The sequence below is a fragment of the Stigmatopora argus genome, chromosome 6 (genome assembly GCF_051989625.1).
Source record: "Stigmatopora argus isolate UIUO_Sarg chromosome 6, RoL_Sarg_1.0, whole genome shotgun sequence".
NCBI classification, from domain to species: domain Eukaryota; kingdom Metazoa; phylum Chordata; class Actinopteri; order Syngnathiformes; family Syngnathidae; genus Stigmatopora; species Stigmatopora argus.
Genome location: NC_135392.1, coordinates 7,184,574 through 7,203,377, shown reverse-complemented (window position 1 = coordinate 7,203,377; position 18,804 = coordinate 7,184,574). Strand labels below are relative to the sequence as shown.

The 18,804-nt window shown below is 42.2% G+C and overlaps 1 protein-coding gene across 3 annotated transcripts in view; it reads right to left on the bottom strand.

Moving 5' to 3' along the window:
* The window catches only part of LOC144075575 (retinoic acid receptor gamma-A-like), a 61,713-nt gene that overhangs the window by 4,487 nt on the left and 38,422 nt on the right, over window positions 1-18,804 (bottom strand). For 2 of the 3 annotated variants that reach the window (XM_077602769.1, XM_077602768.1), the window contains 5 exons: window positions 2,034-2,182; window positions 856-1,161; window positions 594-770; window positions 304-508; window positions 74-232 (listed from right to left, as the gene is read on the bottom strand). In XM_077602769.1, the coding sequence (XP_077458895.1) occupies window positions 74-232; window positions 304-508; window positions 594-770; window positions 856-1,161; window positions 2,034-2,182 (996 nt within the window). Of the gene's footprint in view, window positions 1-73; window positions 233-303; window positions 509-593; window positions 771-855; window positions 1,162-2,033; window positions 2,183-10,993; window positions 11,343-18,804 lie in introns of those variants that run through there. The other variant, XM_077602770.1, reaches the window with a different exon arrangement.

Sequence of the window (18,804 nt, the reverse complement as noted above, 5' to 3'; positions counted from 1 at the left end):
GGTGACAGAGCCTAACCAGAACCCATTTTTGTGTCATGGCCAAGTGCGGCTGTTCAGATAGTATCAAACGAACCTTTGGTGCTAATTCCTCGCAGGTCAGTGACTTTCATCAGCATGCGAGGGAACATGTGAGGTTTGTTGGGGCGCCGGCGGCGTGTGTAAATCTTCAGCGCCTCCAGCAACGGCTCTTGCAGCTTGTCCACCTTTGCAGGTTCCTCCAGGTCCATGCGGTCTACGTAAGGCAGTGTGAAAATCTGGCCAAACGGTGGACGAGATCAAAAAATGAGGCCAGGTTTGTCATACCTCCACAAATGAGACAGATGGCACTGAGGAGTCCCGTTTCCGTGTCATCCATCTCCAAGGGCAGCAGCTGCCCGGCGAAGGCAAACACCAGGTCGGTGAGCGGACCGAAGCCGGCGTTGTGCATCTGGGTTCTGTTGAGGGTCAGGCCATCGGAGAAGGTCATGGTGTCTTGCTCAGGGGTGTAGCGCGTGCATATCCTCAGCATCTGAAGACAAAACGAGGTGACATTGAAGGAGTCTTCCTGGCGGTGGTAGAAAGAACATGCATGGTGATGTTTGCCATGGCAGTACCAAAATGTCCAGACAAGCAGACTTGAGGAGGGTGATCTGGTCGGCGATTGTTAACGTAGTAAAGCCTGGTAGTCGCTTGGCAAACTCCACAATCTTAATGATGCACTTGGTGGACAACTCGCTGAACTTGTCCCACAAACCCAAGTCTAGTTGGACTCTGTGGTCAGAGCTGGAGTTCTAGGAGGGATAAAGAAGAGGCACACATGGACAAACTGGCTTGGTAGGCTCATAAGAAAGTAAAACTTGTTAAAGCGATTCTTACTGTGGTGTATTTGCCCAGCTGGCACAGTGACGGAAACGTCTCCTGGTGGGCTTTGCTGACTTTGCTGACCAACTCCTCCAGCTCGCCGCTGAGCTCGTAGTTCTCGGGCAGTGACGCCTCCTCCTTCACGTCTTTCTTCTTCTTGTTCCTGTCGTTGCGTACCGCCTCTTTGGACATGCCCACCTCGAAGCACTTTTGCAGCCGGCAATACTGGCAGCGGTTGCGGGTCACCTTGTTGATCTGGCAGTTCTTGTCTCGGTGGCACGTGTACACCATGTTCTTTTGGATGCTGCGCCGGAAAAAACCCTGAAATGCAGAATAGTCTCATATGTGTTATTTCCACTGTCATGGCTTGCATCTCTTTTATTTTCACTAACTTAACCTTTTATAGGCCACTTGTTAAGGACTACAAAATGAGGAAAAAAAATCTTTAGGATGTTACGGATGGCCATAATCAGTGTATTTCTATTAATATCCATCTTAATTTTTATTTATTCATCCTTCTTCCATACCGCTTATCCTCACTAGGGGTACTGGAGCCTATTCCAGCCAACCACAGGACAAAAAAAGATTAGCATTTTATAAATTTATTATTCCCATATTCGCCCAGTGGACGAGTGGTTAGCGTGTCGGCCTCACAGTTCTGGGGTCAAAGGTTCAATCCCAGGTAGGTCCTCACTGTGTGGAATTTGCATATTCCCCCTGGGCTTGTGTGGGTTTTCCAGATAGTCCAGTTTACCCCCACATCCCAAAACATACATGTAGGAGTGTGTGCATGTATGGTTGTCCGTCTCCTTGTACCCTGCGATTGGGTGGCCACAAATTCTGGGTGTCCCCTGCCTCTGGCCCAAAGTCAGCTGGGAAAGGCTCCAGCACCCCCTGCGACCCTAGTGAGGATAAAGTGGCTCAGAAAATGAGATGAGTCAAAAATCTATATAACCGAGCGCCAACATATGTACACATCACATTTAAAGTCATCTAGGCTGCACCAAATGTTAACAGTGTGGCATGCATGACCCAAAATGTGATGTCCACAAATGTGGACGCAAGTTTTTTTTCCTAATGATTATTTTGCGCTCTGACATTAATAAGAGGGTTTTGAATTGATTTGAAAGTTTTGTTTAAAAAACACACTAGAGGGCAGCAGACCAGCTTTTGTGGGTTGGCGTGATGAGTACCTTGCAGCCTTCGCAGGAGCTGACACCATAGTGGTATCCAGACGACTTGTCCTGGCACACAAAACAAGGCTTGTAGATGCGAGGTGGCGGTGGCGGAGAAGGCGAACTGGGCACCATCTCCTCTGAGCTGGTGCTCTGCGTCTCCACAGCTGCACAGACCATAAGAAGCATTGAAGTCAGTACTGGAAGGTTGACAACATTTGCGGTCGCGGCCAGAAGAGCATCTCAAAAGCAGACATTTTTTTAAGAGAAATGGGAGGAGGGAGGCATCTGATTGACAGGAACTTAAAGGACACACAATTAGCTGATGGCCAGATGGCCCCGCTGATAAAACGCTGATTGGCAGCTGAGATTTGATTGGCTTCTCCATTTACTGGCCAACAGGGGGGAGCGGGATTCCTCTGTTGACTTTTTTTTCCTGGAGTTTTGTGCCTGTTTGTGTTCACAAGCTCCCATTTTTACGTGGAAATCTCTCCACCAATGAGACTGGCCCATGTACCTCCAGGCCCATGTGAACAAACAAAAGCTGGAAGTTTACGAGGCTCGGCCCCTGTCCCCTCTTTCCCAGGGGAAACTGCATTATGACATTTGCTGGGCTAAAAACAAAAACAAACTGGAAGGTAAAGAAAAAAACGACAAAGCGAACCAAGCCCAAAATTTGAAATGGCGCAAACAGCCAACGACGCAGCGTGGGCCTCCTACCCGTTTGGAAGGTGATGACTGAAGGAGCAGATTGTCTGGAACATGCCTTTCAACTTTCACCTTCCCTCACCCCAACTTCACCTTCCTCTGCCCATTTCCACCCAACCCCCTTGTTTCCTGGCCCTAAATTCCTCAGTGCAGGCAGGACGGGTTTTTAATAGTTGCCCAACCTTACAAGCGGCCCAATAAAGGTTGTGTCTCGGTTGGGAAGGAGCCCCCCGGCCAGGCTGACGGCCCCTTTATTGGCATCCAGTCACCTTGGGCGGCTATTCACACATACAACTGTGTCCTCGCATCCTTTTCTAGTAAAAATTCAAGAATCTGGGGTCAAAATAGCCAAAGTCAGCACCCCTTCTGTCACCTCCAACGGACGGCACAGGGCCCAACCAAATGTGGCCCACCCCCACCCTGCTGCAGCAGCCTTCAAATGAACCCGGCGGCCGGTCATTAACGAGGGTGGTATTGGTTTCAAATCGCAGCGAGATGAAGCACAAAGGAATAATCCAATAAAAACAAAAGAAAGGAGACAGAAAGAGAAGAAAGAAGGTGAATGTGAGGACACAAACTTCCCAGTGCACAAGAGCTTCAATCAAAGATTGACCATTTAACTTTGACCTTGGCTGGAGAGGGTCATTACTAACTACTTGCCCAGCAGGCACTTTAAAAGTTCAATGTGTGTGCAAGTGGCATTCAACAATTCACCCTTATCTCTGCCAATAATGTGGAATTTCTTTGTCCTACTAAATCACTATTTCCAAAAAGAGAGACAAAATAAATAGAATAGATAGAATTTTAAGATTATTAATTTAAATCTGCATTGATGAAACATTATTAGATGAAATTCTGATACAGCTAAAATTTTATATTAGGGTTAGTTTGAATACAGTAGGCAGAATAAATGTATAAAAAAGGGCTCTACCACACTAAGCCAGATAAATCAATTGACTATTTTTCCTTCAAATGCCAAAGAGTCAAGGGGGTCACAGGTTCAAATCTCAGCTTTGACTTCCTTTTGTGGACTGGGTGCATAAACCCGTGCTTGCGTGGTTCTTCCCTGGTAATTTATCTGATGACATTCCATGTGCTAATCATTGTTCACCTTGCTGGTGTTGAAGCAATTGTCGAATCAACCAATATCACTCAGATGATGTCAATCAAGACAGTCTTGGACGGAGACACCCTCTGAAAGAGCTTTTGCGAAATATAAAATGACATTTCTGCGTAACACGAACGGTCATAATTTCATTCGGTTCAAGTTTCATTGATTTTGGGACAAATCTTCATTGAGAATTGAATGTCAAATATGGAAGGAGATAAAACACAGTTTTGACAATGAAAAAAATGACCAATAACATATGCTACTCTTTGACATGGTCAAAACCTCTGCTGTGAATGTACGAATACTGGACTAGCAATGTGTTGACTTTTGAGGCTTTTAGAGCGCAGGTGAGAGAAGTTGGGCGGGGCTAAGGTCGTAAGCCGATCTGTTGATATAGCGACAATGTAAGAGTGTCTCCGAGAGGGAAAATAGATGCCATTGAAATAGAGGTAGAGCATCTGGCGCCAGACGGGAGGTACCGACTGACAACGTCTGAGTGCGGTGAGAAAGGGCGAGGAAAAGTCAGTCGGCAATGAAGGTATGAAAGGAGGGAGGGGGGGAGATATGCTACCTGGCGTGACGAAAAGAGGGAGGGGAGCCAAAAAGTGTCAGTGGGCTGTCATCACTCTGAACAGAGCGCAGCCTCAGAGGCTCGGCTCGAAGAAACGACAGTCCGGTCTTAACCTGCGGCTCACCTCGGTGTGTGTCACACATCTGTCAGCACACCTTTTGGCGGAGCCACAAGAGGCAACATGACCGAAGGGAAGGGAATCCACAGGCACTTTAGAGATCATCGCCTTACAGTGGAGAGACGCAAGGCGCACGCATGCATGTTTTCGGAACATCCTTGCAGACTTTCTGTCACCTACATCATCGCACAACTATTCCAGCGCCACGTTTGTGTCTTGTTAACATCCCTTCCTTCCTTCCTTTCAGCCATCAGTTTAATGTCTTATCAACACAGTCCAGTTTGGCCTGGTACTTTACAACCTAGTTCACATTGAAAAGCAGCCTGTTCGCGCCGGCCTGTCTCCGTCCATTTGCCGTCTGTACCGTGTTTCAGTTGGACTTGACCAATCTGTCACCGTGTGCCTTTACGCCGACATTGAATGTGGGTTTTTTTTGGTTGTTGTTGTAACTTTATTGCTTGTGGGTGGCTGTGAGGACGACCTAGTGACATATGGCGTCCAGCTTGACTTTGGTCCAGGGAGGCGTTGAAGATTTTCCATAGTGGAACCTCTACTGTAACCTAGAAACCGCACACTTATATTAGCGCTGTGGACCTCATCAAGGTAAACGTTTGAGCAAATGTCTTCACTGGGATCATTTTCCCACTTAGACTAAGGTTACCACACAAGCATATACAGATTAAAAGCAGTCAATGATAGCCATCTAAGGTAACTTGACAATATCAAATGTAACTACTTTTATTGAACTAATGATTAAAAACTTATTTCACCAGGCTAGACAGCACGCTTTAAAGCCATTCACAATCAAAATTGCCAATACCGCTGTAGAACGTGAGAATAGGGATCCTAATTTGACAAAAATAATGCTTTCACTATATTGGCAAATTATAATTTTTTTTAATCATTTAAAAAATTGATGTGATAATTAGCAGAAGTCTCTATTCTGAAAATGTTGTATAGTTGCCTCCTTGCTGTTGAGGGTAAAATTGGAAATGCAATATATTGCATAACACATGACTATTGGGGAAGGCTAAGGTAACCAAAAAATGAACTCTGATTATAGCAAAACGGAGACAAATTAAAAGCACAAGTAATCGTCTTTCACTGTCTGTCTGTCATAAGGTTAATCTTCCATTACCTTTTTTTTTTTTACACTTGTACGACAGTTAAAAAGCTGGGTGGTTTTGTAAGTCATTTCATTATTTCGTTTTTAACACCCGTATGACAGTTAAGAATGTGAAAATGGTGGTTTTATGCATGTCAGGGTTGGCAGGTTTGTTGGAGTCATTCAATTTGAATTCTTCATATCAAACTGTCAATCAAAAGGCATGCAAGTCTGAGGAGGATCAGGCATGCTGAAGTCACGCTCCTATTAATAGGAACATTTATGATGGACTTTTTTTGATTCATTTTCTGAACCACTTTTCCTCCCAAGAGTAGAAGGTGGTGCTGGAGCCTATCCCAGCTGACTTCAGGCACCACGCGAGGGACACCCTGAATTGGTGGCCAGCCAATCGCAGGGCATAAGGAGACAAACAATTATTCACACATATAACTAGGGACAGTTTAGAGTTGTTCAACCAGTCTACCAGGCATTTTTGGGGGATGTGAGAGGAAATAAGAGTACCTGGAGAAAACCCACGCAGGCACGCGAAGACATGCGATCCCCACGCAGGAGGTCGGGACCCACCATGGATTGAACCCTTGATCTCAGAACTTAGAGGCGAACATACTAACCACTCTTGCACCCCAAATAGCAACACTATCTGAAAAATCATGCGACTATAATACTGTAATAGCGGCCCTTAACTTTTTACATTCAATTCTGGCTCCAGCAAATTTTTGAGAATACCCTGTAGAATGTGCGTGCGCATGTCAAAATGGCTGATTGTGTGTGTGGGCCGTGGATGAGCGAGAGCATCATCGCACATACAAACATGTAGTATCTGAGACGCAAATGCCTCCCTCCATTTGACTGCTTTAAATTGATTGCTGTTGTCATTGTCAAGTGCTTGGAATTACTTTGTTGGGTTTCAAGAGCAGCCTAAGAGGGGAGAAGGGGGGCGGGGGGTTGGTATCCAGCGCAAATATGCTGAGTGAGTAATTACCACAACAGCAGGGAGGAGACAGAGGAGATGTGAGTGACAATCCCTTTCATCAGCTGTTCTAAGTTCAATACCAATGCACCCCCCCAGTCCCCCCAGTAATAACCCTCTTCCCCCCTCTGTCCTCTCTTGCCTTCCTGCCCGGGCAGGAGGAGGAGCCCTTCCTGTCATTGGTAGCGCCTCTTAAAGGAAAGACTGTGAAAACCGGGCTTGTGTCCAGAAGACAGCTCCATAAAAAACAAAGCACCAGACATTTAAAAAGAGGTAGACGCGCACAAACACACACACACACACACACACACACACACACAGACACAGACACAGACACATACACATACACACACACACACACACACACACACACACACACACACACACACACAGACACACACGTTCGCACAAGCTCAACAGAAATCCCGGACAAATACTTCATCTTGACAATTCTTCACACACTTGTGAACAACGCCCTTGGATCTCAGACGGACAACAAATGTGAATCATCAGCAGCTTAGCACTCTTTATTTGAGTTTAGCTGGACAGTCTGCATACCAGCACTAAGCTTATTTTAGTTAGCCCTGACTAAAAAGGGGTGTCTATTTGATGATTTTGTCAAATGTGTTTTGTCCATCCAATATATCCTGAGGTCTTGTTACAGTGATGACTACATCATGTTGATGATCAAAGTTAAACTACTCATTTAATTATCTTCTATTTGAGAAAAAGATCATTTGCTAGAAAAAATGCTTATTTTCAAGTACTTTGACGCAATAGGCTTTACGATTTACAGAAGAAAAAAAGTCCATAATTTACTTCAAGTTGTTTTTTGATTAAACACTGGACTAGAACGGCCACAAGTAATCGACCACTATTTTGGCAATTGATAATTCTGTCTTTGTTTAAAAAAATAGTGCATTTGAAAACAACTCATTTTACTCAGAAAAAAAAATTGGGCCGATTACCCCGAACAAGCAACTGAATCAGTTTATTTAGACAATAATGTGATGTTTTTGCAGACATGGTTGACATTTATCTGAACTTGAGCAATGCATTAATCACTCTTGAAAAGGTACTTTATCTTACATTTTGCAGAAGCTTATTCAATAAGACCTGTTGACAACACCCATTGGTGGCACGTTAATACACATCCAATCCATTTCAACTATTTTTCTTTTGCTGTCAATGGCAGCTAAAGAGTTAGACATTAAAAAGCTTTTTTTTTACACGGTTCCCACGGATAAGAACATTTTCCCTTTTTAAAAATGAAGTTGTCAGCTGAAAAGTTACTGTACTGATTGTGTTTACAATGCATGTCCCGCCCTCCACCTTCAGCCAAATACGAGATCAGTTATTTGTCTTTGTCCAAGTTCACACAACTCTGTAGGCTACAGTAATGAAGGTTGGCCCCAGGTTCAAAGTCGGAATTAATGATGCTGTGTACTCTCGAGCTCATATTTACTTTTATGATGGAAAGACCAGCCCAAAAAAACTCCCAAAACAAATGAAAACTTCTTGACAAATGCGCAAGGTGTGGCACATCTCACTTTGTAGACCACGGCGGTCCAGCAGCTTTTCTTAGGTAGCTTTAAAGATGCCCCCCCCCCCGGTGAAGGAGATGTCCTCCTCGAGGCATGAAACACCAACCTAAGAAGTCAATAGGAGGGAGGGGGTCGCGGGGCTAATCCCAAAACCAAATTCATCCCTCTCCTCCTCTTTCATGCCCCCACACGCCTGCTAATCTCTTAATTGAGGCCTTTTCTAATTATAATGGCTTCATTAAAAGCTCCGGGTTACACAAGACGAGGCGTGTAAACTGAGCCGTGCGCGAGGAGGACATCAGAGAGGCGGACTAACACACAGTCCCGGATAGGGTCACCGGGCAAAAGGGAGAGTGGGTGCCCCAGAGCAGAGTAGAAACAAAACATCACGCAGGAGACGCCAGCGTGCACTGACACACTTTGCTACGGACGCCGCTCCTTTTAATGCCCGCTGACGTTGACACAAAGGCAGGCACAGAGGTGCTCAAGTGACCCACATTAAGAAGGAAAGTGTGCAAAGCTTTCAAGCCATTTTACTCCTAAGGATGTGGCCGTCGCAAATTTCAGCACCAGAGTTGCTTAATTTTGAGTTGAAGTTAAAAAATGGGGGAATTTTCAAGATCCAAGTATTCAAAGTATTCCGTGCATGACAACAAAGTCTTTTATTTACCTTATGCTGTCAAAATTCTACTTGTTGCAGTAACCTGACCCTTTCAGGGAAAGTGGACGGCTATTCAAAAGTTGACACTTAAGACCTAGAACACTTGATAGGGCAAGTGATGAATTTTGGTCATTAAGAAACGAAACATACTATATGAGCCATTATGATCATATTAAAAAATATCAATCATTATTTTTGTGTGTGATTATAAATACATTTATATATTAATACAGCATTAATGAAAGCTAATAAAACGTCAATACACTTTGCTCCTTTTCATAGTATTTAACTCATTGCCTGCCATTAACGGCAAAATATGTAGTACAAGTCATTTAAACTTTTTGGGACAGGCTGGGAAAGATCTTGAAGTGCAATTGCCTGGGATGATGTCAGAATGGATTGGACTTCTAGCACCGTCAATGGCAGCCAATGAGTTAAACTACTGCCCTGTAAGCCTTCTAAATGTTAAAAAAATGATAACCCATGTGCGAAAGGGTTGATAAAGACGTAAAAATGTTCCATGTATCAATCTTAGAGATTATAAGTGTAAAACCAGGAAGCCTCATTTCATTTCTACATTCACATTCAGTTACAAATAAAAACAAAAATCCTATTTCAGGTTGTTGTGGAATCTAGACCAACCGGTTAGCGTAGAAATGAACGAGAATATTTTATCACACAGAAAAAGTCAACATTTCAAAAGGGGTGTTTGTCTTGTATAAAAACTACACATCGACTCATTTTTTTGCCATACGCTTTAAAGCCAGATGAATACTAACCTGGCTTTTACACGTTATTACTAGAAAAGTTAGTAATTTTACCCTCATCAAATGACTTCAAAGAATGAGTCTTCATTTTGTCGGAATTACATTCCTCGTTTTGTTTTTTTGGAGTGTGATTTGAAATGACGAAACCTGGTTGGGCTATCACCCCCCTTCTGACGATTATGAATTATCTTCCCGGAATAGAGCACAATTAAGTTGTTAGTTAAAAGAACTATGAAGCAGTGAAGTAAAAGAATACATAGTATCATAACGCCAATTAAAATTGAAACTTGGCATCATTTGAGCCTCCAAATTGTAAGTATCTAAGCAGTATTATTTAGTTTCGCATTACAAGTCGATGGACGTGACGAGTAATGTCAGTGCAACTCATTATCTTGTTCTCCTACAAGTAGATTATCAGGTTATTGCAGGAGAAAAAGCTCTTTCGGCTGGACATTTCAGTTGACTTTGCAGAAATGTAGGGAAAAAGAACAAAGTTGGATTTTGTTAAGTTCTAAATTGCATAATTCCAGAAATGGTGCGGGAGATCCATGGTGTCTGAATAGACATTTGTGTCAAAGCATGTGGGGAAGCGAGTCGGAACAGGCCCTGCTGTGGTGTTTGTCAAGCAGACCGCTCATCCGTCATCATTAGGCTTCGCCGCGGACTCGACGGCGTTGGATGGCTCGCCATCCTAATGATTAGCCAAGATGTATGGACTCGGGGTGCTCAAACCACTTGAGCAGAGCACGGGCGGGCGGGCGGGCGGGCTGGTGGAGTGAGCGCGAGCTGGATATCTGAGCGGCACTCCGCAATTTGACTTGAACAGATAGAGTCAATGTTTGAGTTTGCGCGCAACAGGGCCGAGGGGAATAAAAGAGGTCCACAATGGACTCCATGACGACAACAAAAGATCTGCTTTTCTTATTATCTCGAGCGGGATTGCTCCAGTGGCCACACTTGATGCGACGCGGGCCTCCGCAAAGCTGGCACGCACTTGACCGCAAACACATCATCGCCATTGAAAATGAACACGGTTGAAGAGGAAAGCAAAGACTCATGTGAGTGCTGCGCAGTGGGACTTTTTCACACCAGGGGCCAAATTACAACAATGTGATTTCAAGGCCCATTTGCCTTCAATCTGTCAGAGCCCTTTCTGTTTGGACATTGTGTTCTAGAGGGCCTGCCGGGTCAGGTCCCGTATTGTTTTAAGCGGCTGTCTATCATGTGAAGTCATTAGGCCAGAAAATAAACTAGACCACGTATAAATATGCACCACGCCAAACGCATAAACAAACAGATGGTCACATGGCACTGAGAGGAATCAGCCTCCTCCTGCAAAGAGAGCACCTGGATAAAAGCGGTCCCGACAAGAAGCTAGAGGATGGGCCGAGCCAGTACTCACACTGAAGGCTGCCGGTCCCGGCCCAGGCGAAGGGGTCCAGGCTGGAGAAGAACGGCGGGGCCTTGGCCAGCATGCAGGAGCCCTGAGCAGAAACGTTGTAGAGGGGCCGTGGGACCAGCCCGAGAGCCTCCATGCAGTCAAACATGCTGGACTCGGACCGGAGCTGGAAAGTGCCACTCCGGCAAAGCTAACGGGCCTACAGCGGTCTGGCCTACGATCCGGCCGTTTCCCCGCGGACCGCCTTACTATACTGCCCTCGGGTCACTCGGCGGACCTCGGCTCTGTAACTGATCTCAGTTCTTCTCTCGCCGGCTTTGTGGGCCTCTCGCTCTCCACCGCAGGCGCAGGCAACGCATGAGCACAGGGGGGCGGGGTCCGGGGAGGAGGGGCAGGATGGGCCGGATAGCGTGCCTGATGTCTGATAGGCCACGAGGAGAAGCCTCAGTTTCCCTCCGAATCGCCTCCTTCAACTTTTCCACCTTCATATTTCAGATTTAAAATAAATACGAACACGCCCGGTGCACGGTCCGCCTTCTGACATGCTTTTGAACTTTCTTTCTGGTTATGATACCATTTTAGCAAGAACGCAGTCCCCGAAATGATACCCTGCTCCGTTGCCATTAGCGATGATAACAAAACAAGTCATTCTGTAGAAATAAAAAGGAAATCACCCCACACCTGTTGGGACAAAGACAGGAGCGTGTTGAGAGATGAACGAACGCTGCATTGAGATGATGAACTATGCGGAGGTCAAAGTGCTTACATAAATACATTTTCATAACATTGAGAAACGCCTCCTTTTTGCAGTGACTCAGAATTTACCTAACAACTAAGCAAGTTGGCATCTCTTTAGGAAAAACTTGTTGTAAGTTTACTCTTGCCACATTGTTTGTTTAAACTAACTTTTTTGATTTACAAGTTTGAATTATATATTAATAACAGTCAAAGTATTGGTTTGAAACTAAATGGTTAAAAAAGACCCACTTTTAGGATTTTTATGTCTTATTGTTCAACTTTTTAAGGTTGGAATTTCATCACCCGGATTGAGATCATGAAATCATTTTTAACAATACTGTGGAATGCTAGATTTATAGAATTTTAGTACATCAACCTGGATAACAAAAATTAAATAGGGTGGCCTGTTGCATTTTATTGTGAAATATTGATTAAATGAAGAAATGTTGAAATATAAATTCATTCACTCATTTTTTAATCTGCTTGTTTACAAAGGTCACTCTGAAATATAAACACCACTAGTATTTAAATGTATTCCTCAAAACCTATTAAAAATGTATGTCTTATAGAGATATGGCAGCAACTCAGACTGACAGCCTCACCAGATCATGTGCATATTTGACTTATACGGCAGTAAAATAAACAAAAAACAATAAATTTAACAATATTCTTCAAACATTTGCAACTTTTCTGCATTTTTTAGGCCTTGATATATGATTCCTTATTACTTATTTATTTGTCTCTTTATTTATTGTTATTTGTGCACTTCATGGTAAACGCTTTACATTTATTACATTTGTATAATGACAATAAAAGCATTCCATTTAATTTGGACCTTATCTATAATTGTCCACTAATGAATTATGGCCCAATTTCTCTTCTTTGAACAGTTTTATAATCGTCACATTCTTCATTTCTCGGAAATCATCATGTGTTTTGGTGTTATGTGTTTTGGTGTTATTCATGTGCCTGTGCAAAATTGTGGTCCAAACTGATGAAGTTGTACGCGTGCAGCTCTTTGGACGGCTGGTCCTGAAGTGTGAGCGTGCTGCGTGCAACACACACACACGCTGACCTGTGGTGTGAATAGTTTTTCTACTAGACAGCTTCACTCTCTTCCCTCCACTCCTCCCTTTCCTTCCCTCCTTCAAGAGAGATGAACTCTAGAAGAAACCCCCACTGGGGCTCCCCCCCCTGCACATACACAAATACACACATGCACACGCACTCCCAAACATGTCATGCCTTTGGCTTTGTACAATCAGAGTATTGCAATTGTTTTTCCCCCCTCTTTGTTTGTCTCTTTCATTATTGTACCCCCCGACTGAATGAATACATTATGATTTCCAAGTTAAAAGGGATGCAACGCTCTATCTCACACATCTTATGAGCTCTCCTCTGACCCACTCTTGTTTTTCTTGTTTTGTTTTACCTGTCTTTCAACATCATGGCCGGGCACACAAACACTGGCTATAATGACACACTGCAGGGAGTAGAGTGGCACAATAACAGCCTGCTGAGCTCTCTCCACACCTTGAGACAATTACGCTCCCCGCCTGGCGGCACCCTGCCCCCTGTTGCTGCTTTGTGCAGAACAGACACACGAATACAGGGGAATGTGGAAGAAGAAAAAAAAGCTACATTTTCCTTCACTTTTACTAAAAAAGGGGGGGTGAGTATTACCTCAAAGCGTGAACCAAAGCGCACGCGTTTGGCTGTTTAAAATGGTTGCAACTTATTGATATTGCTTTCCATGTAGAAAAAGTCAGATTACAATTTCTCACAATCGGGTTGGTTCTTCAGCTATTCATCCCTTCGTCATGTGTGACACAAACACACAAAGCTGAACAATGGCCTCTCTCTCTTTCTCTCTCGCTCGCTCGCTCTCTCGCTTTCTAGCTCGGCCGCAGATATTTGCACAAAGTCTCACTGCGGCCATCACACAACGCACAAGTAAGTCACAAATGTGAGAAGCACGGCATTCATGAATGTTGGAATGTGCAGCCTACAGAGGGGCAATGGAAATATCTGCCCGTGTGTGTGTGTGTGTGTGTGTGTGTGTGTGTGTGTGTGTGTGAGAAGGAGAGAAGAGAAAGAGATATTAGTAACTTGAGGCAGAGAGTGGGACTTGTGTGTTTTTCTTTGTGTCTGTCATCACAGGCACTCAGTTCAAGGATACACACAGTTGTGCATCAGAACACGGACTCACACAAACACACTCACACACACTACAAAGAGTGATTGAATTTATGTGATGAAAACACCAAAAAGATATTGCATCCATTTAAGGAAAAAGAGAAAACAAATGTTTCCTCATTATATCAATATGTTGACATGTGAAAATGTTGTTGTTTTCATCTCTGCACAACATTCCACAGCAATAGTCAGGAGGAAAGAATTTCCCTGTTTGTACTGGATGACATATTGATGCATAACATCTACACGCCCTTATTTTTGCCAGGTTTTGGGGATTTGGGAAAAATAAAGCGATGGAGAAATTATTGCAGCCAATAACCTGACTAAAATTGGTATTTTGACAGTAGTTCAGTTATCCCAAGCCAAGTGATTATATTACATATACTCAGATTCAGCTATTCAAAGACCTCATTACCTTTTCTGAAGCAAATACGGTGCCTAGACATGATGGTTAGTGCCAACCCGCTTTTAGGGTAGCGAGAAAGAAACCAGAATGAGCGAAAGGTTCGCAGGGTGTGAAAATAACGTGATTTGAATCATTCTGCTTGCATGAAGATGTTGACGCGAGAGAGGAAGATCATGATTCATTTACAATCTTGCAGTTTGCGCATGCAAACTGATTATTCCCAATTTCTAGAAAAACGAATGATTGCCCTGAACCTGAATATTAACTGCATGTAAATGTGAGCACTGTGACCTATAGTCAAGTCAATAGCATTTTATCTGACAGGAATTGGAAAAAGAACTGAGATAATTTCATTTTTTTTAGTTTGCACACCATCTACAGTTTGGATTGACACCAAATAAATTTCAGATATTCAAGTAGGCTTTTTCTGACTTACAATTTTTACAATGTTGTGATACAACATGAATATTATAAAGGCCTTATCTTGATATCTTTGCGGTTTTGGTATGAAATTATGAGCCATTGTGGGAATATAGTTTTGAGTCGGCTATATTGCGAGAGTTTGGCATTGCATTGTTTGAATACATTTAAATGCTTACTATGACACTATCCTAAGCTGTCATGAATATAAAGGAAAGCTTAAGACACGTCTTTAAGTGCCATTCAATAAATTATCTAACTTCTGATGCAAAGTTTATATTTTTTTTCCAAAGTCTTTGCGCTTGGGGTTTAGGTTACGGTTAGGGTTATGACACGTACTGACATCTGTCATAAAAATTCATTCAAGTCCGCGACAGGTGTCATGCCACGTTTAGGAAAGTCCTATGACACTGTCATGAGTAGCATTGGTTTGCAAGTAAGTACATTTCAACATTGGTTCTAATGGAATATAAATTCATGGTATATATATATGATGTTAAGATGATTTTTCCACTTATGTTTGACTAAAAAAATAAACAGCAATCTAACGGGGTTCAGGATTTATGGAAACAAAGTATACTGTATGTTTATAATGATTGCTGCTTCCATTAGCAAATCTCATTGCATGAGTGAATAGGCTCAGGAGCTTTTGAAGTAGATGTGTGTGTGTGTGCTTACTTCAAGCGTACCAATGTTTCATCTCATTAGGGAGCACCATGCACCGATTAATTAGCAAAATAAATGAGAGATCACTGCAGCTTTATTTGATGTAAAGGAATGGCCATGCGATCAGAATGGAAACCCTCTGAGAATCATTTCAAACATCCAAAGCGGGACCTTGTTGGCATGTTAGCAATTAGTATTCCAAAGAAGTAGCTTGATATTTTTCAGCTTGGAGGCAAGGCTACCCACCGAGAATTGTGTGTCAGGATAAATCAAGACGTTTAGCTCAATTTTAAGATAAGTGCTTGGATTAGATTAAACTTGATTTTAATTTGCACACAGTGGTGCACTGTGTGACAGTATTTGCACCTCACATCCGACTCTAATGTAAATACAGAAAAAGGATGGATTTATCCTAGCGATACATTTGTTAATTTTCTGTACCACTTATCCTCACAAGGGTCGCAGGGGGTGCTGTAGCCAGGCAATCACAGGGATGCTGACTTAACTACTACAGTATCTTTATGAGGCAATCAGAATTACAAATACTGTGTGCTGTATTTTCCATCCTCTATTTGCACTACATGACTGAAATGCATCTGTCTTCATGTGTAAAAAAAAACGTATGGAGAGCGACATGCTACAGATGTAATCACATGCTGCGAACTACTATCCTGGTGAAATACTACATGCCTCTAAAGGCACTAAACGACTACAGATCAAATGATAACAGCTGCACGGGGAGCGTGAACAATGACACGCACACACACACATGCACACAAGACAGAAAGAGATTGACAGGCATGCCTGATGACCATTTCACACATTTGTTTGCACACAAACATGCGGTGTAAAATGTTTGATTTGGATAGTGCACTCGCTGGCACCACTGTGCCGCCTTGTTCTTCTCTCCACTGGGAGCGCTGCGTTATGGCTTCCAAGATTATGCAGCTGGCCGGGATACGACTTGAGATTGACTGTAGCAGGTTAATGTAAGAGCGGCAGTCCGCCGGGGATGTTCAGGTGGGTGTCAGGTTAATATCGTTAATGGGGCTATATTTATACATTTCATAAAAATTGTGAGGGAAGTCAATTTTGTCTTGTAAAGCAGGATGTTGAAGGGAGAAAAATGGATATTGTGAATATTGTTTGCTTCCTGGTCAATGTGTTGTCCTTCAGCAAGGCATCAATTACAAAATAACTGAAATTAACTCTTTTTCAATTCATTATTAGCGTAACATCATTAACTCTCTGTGTTGTGGTAGAGAGTAAAAGAAGAAAATTGATATTGAAAACACCTACTGACACCTATAAATATTTGAAATGATTTTTTTTGCAACCATTTAGGCAGTATATCCACTATATCCATGTAAAAAATAGTTTTCCAAAGTAAAACCTATTACAGAAAACTCAAGACTTTTTATGTTTGCTGTTTATACTGAGCCAATGATATAAAATTAACAAGTCTGAAAAAATAATATTTTAATAATCAAAAAGGATTTTCGTGGAAGGTGTGCTGAATCAGCAAATAAGCATAACTGTGAATCAGAAAACATTGTGCCCCTCCTTCATTGGAGTTTAAATTGACTGTCCTGATAATAGGCCTACTTTGTTTGTGCATAAAGAGTTGAAAGTAATACTGGTTAATTTTTAATGTAATCTTCTCATCATACCAGCTGTAACACTTGATTTGGGACCAGTAACTACAAGAGGATTTAGGAGCAGTGTCAAAAGTTGACAAACTCCAGCAGCATTCAGCAATTCTTTTTTCGTTCACTGCTTTTGAGAGCTGCCATAACCACAAGAAGGAAAAAAAAATGGTTGTAGGAGATATGCTTACAGCTCTGTGGATTAACACAATACAGATGTAGTATTTTCTGAGCACAAGCTCAAAACCTGCAGCGTCTTTTCGTTTACTCTCAGTTTTTTCTAAAATTGACAAGAAGAGCAGACATTGCATGTGGTAAATAATGAAATAAATAAATAATATGAAGTGTGGCTCGTATCAATGGTGTTTTTAAGGCTCTATAAACACAGAATTGACAGCAATTCATCCATTGTTTAGTTGAAATCTAGAACTATCTATCTAAATCTAAACTATCTAAATATATTTCATTAAAAAAAATTCAAATAATAGAGCAAGAATGCCAAAAGGGTTAACGGAAAACCAAGTTTAGAAGGGAAGAATGTATTTTGAAGCCTCTTTGGAAGCTTGGACGCCTTAGGTATGACTAAAAGTACAATAGCACCCTCTTTAGCCCATAGAGCAAATTCCATGGTGCTTTCAAGGTGAAATTCTAGTAACTTTATTTGTAGAGCCCTTAAAAAACAACTACAACAGCTAACAAAATGCTGTAGAAAAATGTAATCCTCGAAATACTTGTAAAACTGTGCTATATTGAAAGGAATTCCAATGTTGTTCACACAGCCGAGCACAGACAGGCCGCACTCAGTGTCATGTGCACGACTGTGTGACTGAGATTAAAAATGCCAATTCTTCACGCATTTTATAATTACCACGAGGATCTGACCTTTGCTGAAGTTTTGAGTCAGTCATGGCTATTACATGGATTTTACAGCATTTTCCTTTGTACAGCAGTTATTCCATTTATTTTCATTAGAGTGAACTGATGTGGCCGATATACTACCTGGAATGGTTGCCTGCCAAACAGAGTGCACATATAGACAAACAACCGTTCAGACTATTAGTCAGACAATAGTTCAAGCTCCAAAGTTGAATGGAAACAGTGCCACTTTTGTTGTACATTATCATAAAATATATTCTGAGTAAATATGGGTTTGTAATTAAAGTTTACGCTTTCCCTACCATTGTTTATGACTGACGCCCAAAGAGAGGCTCTTTGTATCCTTTTGTGAGTTTTAATAGACAAGAAATTATTTTTTTCCAATATTACGGTCTAATCCATAAAAAAGCACAAATTGGAGCTTGCCCTGGATCAAGTGTATTATATGTTACGTTTTTTTTATTACATTGATAGTTTCCACTTGCTGGTTCTAAAATGCACACATTAACGATAAAGTATATCAATAAAGCTATATTTATACATGTTCCTTTGTTGGGGTTTAGTACAGTTATTCTGTTGTATGACCTGTTTCTGTCTTTATCACCTTTTTTCCCCATGATCTCCACACTCCGTCTAGCCCACATGTGTTAAAGTGGCGGCCCGGGGGCCAAATCTGGCCCGCCGCATCATTTTGTGTGGTCCAAGAAAGTAAATCATGAGTGCCGACTTTCAGTTTTAGGGTCAAATTAAAATGAAGAGTATAGATGTATATTACATTTCCTGATTTTCCCCCTTTTAAATCAATAATTGTAATTTTTTAATCCATTTTTCTGTGTTTTTCGTTCAAAAATCATTTTGTAAGATCT